This window comes from Papaver somniferum, chromosome 2, assembly GCF_003573695.1.
Source record: "Papaver somniferum cultivar HN1 chromosome 2, ASM357369v1, whole genome shotgun sequence".
In the NCBI taxonomy this organism is placed as follows: domain Eukaryota; kingdom Viridiplantae; phylum Streptophyta; class Magnoliopsida; order Ranunculales; family Papaveraceae; genus Papaver; species Papaver somniferum.
This window is the reverse complement of record NC_039359.1, coordinates 3,361,666-3,369,324: the sequence shown is the minus strand read 5'-3', so window position 1 is coordinate 3,369,324 and position 7,659 is coordinate 3,361,666. Positions and strand designations below refer to the sequence as shown.

General features: G+C 37.6%; 1 protein-coding gene and 1 pseudogene across 1 annotated transcript; one reads left to right on the top strand and one right to left on the bottom strand.

Annotated features, from left to right (window-relative positions):
* The first annotated feature begins 1,910 nt into the window (after nucleotides 1-1,910).
* LOC113346684 (SUMO-conjugating enzyme SCE1) lies at nucleotides 1,911-4,098 on the top strand. Its single transcript, XM_026590167.1, has 5 exons — nucleotides 1,911-2,072; nucleotides 2,187-2,270; nucleotides 3,179-3,331; nucleotides 3,468-3,581; nucleotides 3,655-4,098. The coding sequence occupies exons 1-5, from the start codon at nucleotides 2,004-2,006 to the stop codon at nucleotides 3,715-3,717; spliced, it is 483 nt and encodes a 160-aa protein (XP_026445952.1). The 5' UTR covers nucleotides 1,911-2,003; the 3' UTR covers nucleotides 3,718-4,098.
* A 429-nt stretch (nucleotides 4,099-4,527) lies between these two features.
* Nucleotides 4,528-7,193, bottom strand: LOC113350600 (annotated as a pseudogene).
* Between the last annotated feature and the right edge of the window lie 466 nt (nucleotides 7,194-7,659).

Below are 7,659 nucleotides of genomic sequence, written 5' to 3'. Positions count from 1 at the left end.
AGTTACCTCTACTACTTTTCCATACCTATAATGGGTGCAAAAGGGGAAAGCTATGAGTTTTTACAGGTGCGTGGGAACATGCCTAACAAACTCGACTGTAACTAATATGACAAGCTACAACTGTTGTAGCATCACAACATAATAATTTCTAACAGAGAGTCAGTTAACCGTTAACTACTCCCTCCGCCCAAGTTATACAGGGGAAGAAGACACATCTCTTAGATTAAGTGAAACATATAGGTTTCATAAATATTTGCTTATTTCCTAATTTCCCTTACTATTTGATTAAAACTAGAAATATAAAATTGGTTTATATAGACAAAATCATCTGGTAATGCCTATCTAATTGGACAAGCCAAAATCAAAACTCCACCTATATAACTTCGACAAAAGGAATATTATCTGTAGAAGTACTCGTCATGGGAAAGAAAAAACACACAAACCATGGCAAACCAAATCGTCATGGGAAAATATCGAGAATTTGATTTGAAATTCTATTAGGTAGATCAAACTATTCGTCTGAACTTTGTTACTAAGAAGGCAAATGAGGCACCCGTTGTATTTGCTTCAAAAACCAATGTAAATGCAACATATTATTTTGCCTCAAAACCTTTTAGCTGTATGTTCAAACCTCTTAACCAAAAAAATTTAGATCCTATTGGTTTGCTTCGAGCTCAAAATCTAACCAGATTATGTAGTGAACTTTTAATTTTCTTATATAAAAACAAAAAAACTACTACCAAGGGCCAAGTATGGTCCAAAGGATGAGTGTGCAACTCTGACTCACAAGCCTAAAACTTCTAAACGTTTTGTCTTCTAAGTCCATTTTGTTTTCTTGCACCTCTGGTAAGACTTTGCTTCTCCCTAATCAAGTTTTTGGAAATCCTTGTTAAGAATGTGATTATTGAGTACAAGCGTCAGGCCTAATGACCAGAACCGTGTTAGCACTAACACAATATTTGGGTATCACCACTGCACTAATAGCTGAAACCTGACCCATGCTCATAGCGTCAAAAACGACAGAATGAAGCTGGCCAAAAGTACAATTTAAAGCAAATTCAGAAAATCCACCACGATTCCTAACTTTCGATTCTGAACCACTGTGGTTCATCACACGAATTATCCATTAAATCAAGCACAAATTGGATAAATTCCACAATTCACTATCCAACACAACTACATAAAAGAAAATCAAGCGGCGTACGGATTGACGAATCATGATGCAGATGCCAACATAGTTTGCCACTTCTTAACAAAAATTTGGAACGACACAATCCCGTTGCATGAATGAAATTTGTACTGATGAGTCCATGGGTATCACATACCCTCGTGTAATCATATTCGGTCTTGGGAAAAAAAAAGGATGCCTGCCAAATGGGTTAATGAATAGAATATCTACAGAATCGGACATGTTAATCTTATGGGGTGCTAATCTAGCAGCTAGATTGGTAATCCACGTCAGCTAGGACAACCACCTAAGTCTTATGGGAGTGCTAATCTAGCAGCTAGATTAGCAGTCCACGTCAGCTGGGACCACCCAACGATGAATGGTTCAGCGCTTTAAATCTCAGCCCAGATCAAAAAGTAAATTACCAAGCGCTAAACCATTCCGCGAAAAGATGGTTTTCCCAGCGCTGAATCATTCAACGAATCTATCTAGCTGCTAGTTCACATGCTAGCAACTGGTACGAGAAAGAACTAGTGTTAACTTTTGGACCACACTTATTTTTTTAAATTGCAACACTTAACCGCTAATGAAGCACGTTCAATCTAGCCCTTACCCTAACCGGACTTGTGGAAGTCCAAGTCAAGCCCTAAAAAAAACCGCTATTACTTTATTTATTCATTGACCATGGTCTATGGTTGGAACTTCGAATTTTATTTTGGCATCCCTAGATCTCACGGTAAATACTACTCCCTCAACAAGAGAGAGAGAGAGTTTTAAAGGCGGGAGTGCAGCGAAGCCGAAGGGATTCGAGAATCTATAGAGATCGAGAAAGAGAATGTCTGCTGGAATAGCTCGTGGTCGTCTTGCTGAAGAACGTAAAGCATGGAGAAAGAATCATCCCCATGTTCGTACTGTTTCTTCCTGCTATTCTTTTTCTTTTGTTTGTTATGGTTTCGAAGAAACTTCGTTGATTTTATGTTCCGATTTTAATGATTTTTTAATCTTATCTTTCTACTAGGGTTTTGTTGCTAAACCTGAAACTGCTGCAGATGGTTCTGTTAATTTAATGGTGTGGCAGTGCACTATCCCTGGTAAAGCCGGTGTAAGTATCAGTTAAACAGAAAACCCTAACATAGTTTCTCTGTCATTCTTTTATGTGATTAAGTTTTCGTTTGCTTGTTAAGTTGATTTGATCATGATATGCTTCAGTTTATTAGATGGATTTATTTATATTTCAATAAACCCTAGTTATTGGTGGCTGGGTATTGGAGATTTGGGTCTTTGGGAAATGGAATCGTGGCACTTTTGAATGTTTTGAACAGATATTTTGAGAATTTTTTTGAAATGTCAATGGTGTAAGATAAAATTGCGATTGTCAACTTGTTTTAAATTTGGCATTTTTTTATACTGTGTTGGGTATTGCTAGCATATCCTTTTAGATTCTGAAGTCGGATTAAATATAGGGGATTAAATATAGGGGTTTGTAGTCGCAGGGATGGGAAGCTATTAATGTTAATGTTTTTATCCTGTTATCCGCTGTAAAATATAGATTTGGATGTGAGTTTATGGTTTGTCCTATTTAAGGTGTTCTACTAAATCATCTGTTATTTTGTTGGGTGGATGTCTTTCATGATTCATGCGTTGTGGTTTTAACATCAACTGATTGGTATTGCCTTATATTGTACAACTTAAGTTTTGAAGTCATTATTTCTTACATTAATTCTTTGTTGCTGCATAAACTTCTGTAGGCAAGTTGTTACTGTCATCTGGTTTAAGACATCATCTTGCTTGAATTAGGTGTTGGCTCAAAGCTTTATGCCATGCTAGAAATATGCGGAGCTTATGTTTTTTCCTGTCGTATAATAGTCCCTTACTAAAGGCTATGTTTTCGTTGTTACAATAGTCGGTTATTATTGCAAGTACCTTGCTTGCTACTATTCTGTGAGTTTCCTCTTAATATACACGAGGCTCTTGCCGGTTTCACCAATTTTGTTTCACTCGATTATGCAGACTGATTGGGAAGGTGGTTATTTTCCACTTGCACTTCACTTCAGCGAAGATTATCCTAGCAAACCTCCCAAGTGCAAATTCCCTCCAAACTTTTTTCACCCTAACGTCTATCCTTCAGGAACTGTGTGCCTGTCTATTCTCAACGAGGACAGTGTAAGTTCTCTGTTTCTCTTTTGCATATCTTTTAACTTGAAATGTTATTGTTTAGGCTATGGCCATACACTTGAAGAATGCATTTTATATGTAGGCATTAATTCTTTTTCCTATTGTCATTTTTTTTATTTGTCAGGGTTGGAGACCAGCCATTACAGTGAAGCAAATTCTTGTGGGCATACAAGATTTGCTGGACCAACCCAACGCTGCTGATCCTGCTCAAACAGATGGATACCATCTTTTCATCCAGGTATCTGACTCATTCAAGCTTTTCTGGCTAGCTTTTATTGTAACATAGTAACATGACATCTAGATATGTTCAGGAGCCGGTGGAGTACAAGAAAAGGGTAAAGCAACAGGCCAAGCTATATCCTCAGATAGTCTGAAATGATGTCCTTTGCTTCAGATCTTTGAAACAACCCGGCGTACCCATGCGTATGTATAGACATCTCGGAAGTTCTATTTAGGTCGTTAATAGTTATTGATAGTGGACAGGACAACAATTTGACACTGGAACAAATCAAAACTATATAGCTAATGTTCCTCGAATTCCATGTTTCTAGTCGTTGCTTAGAAATACTGGTCTTTTAGGTTGTTCATTTTTCTTAAAAAGATTGTGTGTTTTGCTTATGCCACAGGTGGTTTGACTCTTGATTGTTATGTCTATGGCTCTCTATCTTGCCCTCTTGTATGATGTTTTAATGTCTTAATACCATTACCTAGTGTAAGCGGCTCTCCAATTGCTTATTGGAGTTTATGACATGCCATGCTGCATCTACCTTCTTCTTTTTCTCTTACCTGTTCCGTTTTTGCCCCTATTATGCCTACAGTATAAACCTACTTTTTTGTTGTCACACTTGAGATACCTTCCACACACATATAGATTTATCAGCTACTCAGCAGCAATATGTGGTTTGTGTAAGATGGTTCCAGGCTTCCAGCTTGTAAAAGCTGTTTTATTGATGTGAAGTTGGATCTGGTGAATTTTGTTTAACCAGAACTTTGGCGCACCTTGAGCCATTTAAGTAATTAGTGAACCTTTTATTGAACATTCAACGGTGAACTCCTGGAGTTCAATTCCATATAGATGAAAAACTAAAATGGAAAACAAAACTTAGTGATTCATTGACCCGATCAGGAACCACTGCCGAGAAAACATAATAATGCTATGTTTTCTCTAAGATCTTGAGGCCATCTTATATGCTAATATGACGAACAACTTTCAGTTCTTCAACCAAATCGATCAGACTGGTGCAAGAAGATCCACCTTCTTCCACAGCTCTTTTGGCTTTCTCACTCATCTGTCTAGCCCGCCTTTTCATTTCATCTGCTTCATCTCCACCATCCATTAACATTTTTACCGCCTTCTCTATCTTCTTTCTGCCTACGACTATCTTTCCTTCTTCCATCAAATGTTCCCACTCGTAGATACCAACCCTCACTCCAATCTTCAGGAATCAGGACTTCTATGACAAGCTTTTCATTATAGAACTGCTCTGCAAAGAGGGGCCAAGTAATCATTGGTACACCTTCGGCGACACTCTCTAATACTGAGTTCCACCCGCAGTGAGTTACAAATCCTCCAATTGCCGGGTGTGCCAAGATTGTAACCTGTGGCGCCCAATCTCTTATTATCATTCCTTTCTTATTCATCCTCTTCTCGAACTCTCCCAACAACCACCCTTGATTTTTGCCTTCTTCCTTTGGTTCTCTGACCACCCAAATAAATGGATGGCCACATGTCTCTAGAGCAGATGCAATCTCAACCAATTGGGTCTTCTGAAATCGTGCCATGCTCCCAAAACTAACATAAACGACTGAATTGGGTTCCATGGAATCAAGCCAACTCATGCACTTGTGTTGCTTCTTTTGTTCATCATCAGCGTCCTTCACTTCTCTCTTAATAGGAACCCTGATTTTGGGCATACCAAAATCTTTCAAGGCATACAAAACAATAGTCCCATCTTAGGTGACCTTATAAGGGGTATCCTATGGGTAGTTCAATTACCTATATACCCTTAATATAAAAATTTAAAATCAGTTTTCTAATCAAAATCAGTTTCCTTAACATCTCTTCTTCTTCTTCCTCCTCTAGCCGAACTCTTCCCCCTCCTGCGAAAAAAAATTCATCATCGTGATTAATTGTCGATTCGTAAAAATTTGATCGTCGATTAAACTCAACCACATAATGACTCGTACAAAGAAAACTAGGGACTAGGCAAACCAAATCGTCTTCTAATCCATCAATTGAAGAAGAAGAAGAAGAACCAATTGAAGATGAAGATGTAGAAACTGAAAATCAACCACCAATTGAACCAGAAACTGAACCAACTGCATCTCCAACTCCGGAAATAAGGATAAGAAAGTAAGTTTTACAAACCCAATCTCCTATTCGTTGTTTTTCATCGATTAAATGACGGTTATAGTGTTGGGTTCGGCTCAAAATTGAGTTGCATTTTTAGCCGAATTGTTCATCACAAAAGCTTCTTGTAAGTGTATATGAACAATTCGGCTTAAAATTTCATGAAATTTCAAGCCGAACCTAGTCACAGATAGAGATGCATAGGGGTTCGGCATATTCGATAATCATAATATGTGCCGAACCTAGCAGATTTATGAGGTTCGGCTATTACGATATTCTCAATATGTGCCGAACCAATAACAATATTTTAACCCAAAAAATATCAAATTGATGTTCGGCTCATACGATTTTCGAAATATATGCCGAACCAGTAATTATTATTTTTTCTGGGCTATTCAGGATGTTGTTCGGCTCATAGATGTGAGCCGAACCGTTCATCAATTGGTAGATTTGGCTCATAGATGTGAGCCGAACTTCAACATGTTTCGCCGAACCATGATCAAAAAAATCATCTAAACAACCTTTTATAATTCTGAAAATTATCTTAATCACTAAACAAAATATTTAATCACTAATCAATATTACTAACACTAATCGTAAAGGGCAGATTTGCCATTAAAAAAAATTGGGTTAAGGGGTAATCTGATTTTGCTATTTCACAACCTTTTTTTGTCTTCATGTGGTATGCCTTCAAAGATTTTGGTATGCCCAAAATCAGGGTTCCTTAATACATAGGGATACCGGCCCAACTTGCCATGCTTTCATTCCCAAGACATTCCTGAAATGGTCTGCATAAGGCGATTCTAACTCGTAGAAACTGTTCACGATGACCCCATAACTTCTCATTTCAGATTCTCTAAATGTATCCATCAAATCACCATATGGCGTTCTCGTTCTGACATGATCCGGCAATTGCGACCTTGTCATCTCAATACGGTGATGGTGTGGAAGGCCTGGCACTTGGAATGTCTCCATGTCAGAAGATACAGTGTCATGAGGCCTGTACCGTCTAATGCTTTCCATAACCGAGAGAGAGAAAAAGGAGTTCACGCGAAACACGAGTCTAGGGCAACCAAGCTGGTTTGCCAAATCATTAGTCCACGGGTAGTACATATCAGAGATGATACAATCTGGGTTATTTTTAAGTAGAAGTTTCTCCATGGGCTGTTGGAGGATGGAAATACCTTGGTAGACTTTCGAATACATGTCTGGTGAAATGATGGAGTTGAAATTCTCTATACCTTCAGGAAGTCCAACTTGGGAGGATGGAAATTTTAGAATGTGAAGTTGAATATCTGCATTACTGGAGTTAACATCTTGATCTATGGATGACTTGAAGAGTAGAGCATTATGAGTTGTGATTATTATATGAACTCTAACTCCTTGACTGGTTGCGAATGCCCTTGCGAGATCGATCATTGGTATCATATGCCCTGGAGCTACGAACGGAATAAAAAAGATTTCTAATGGACGATGAGCAGAATGATTTACGAAACTCATCTTTCTCTTCTACTCACTAGTTTGGTTTTGAGTATCAAAGAGTAATGGTGTAGGTCTTCATTCTTCTTTGGTAAGCTTGTTTATATAAACCTCCAAAACTGTCTTAAAGAAGTTGCAATGATTTTAGTAAACACCTTATCTTCTTTCATTAATACAGTCAAAGGAAATCTAACAAACAGTTTTGGAGTACTTTGGGTGATGCAAAGCAAGAGTTCAAGATTTTGTGTTAATAGAGTAAGCCGACTTTAATTCACGCATGCATGATATTACATGCGTCTGAAATTTTATTAAAAAATTGAACGTCAACATATTATTTTATTTTTTTATGGAAGATGAATAAGTAAGACTGCTTATATCAAGTACTGATCCATTAAAAATGAAAAACATGATAACATATAAATACTTTGCATCACAATTACGACAAGTAAACCGTAGTACATCATACATATTAAAAAACATGAATTTC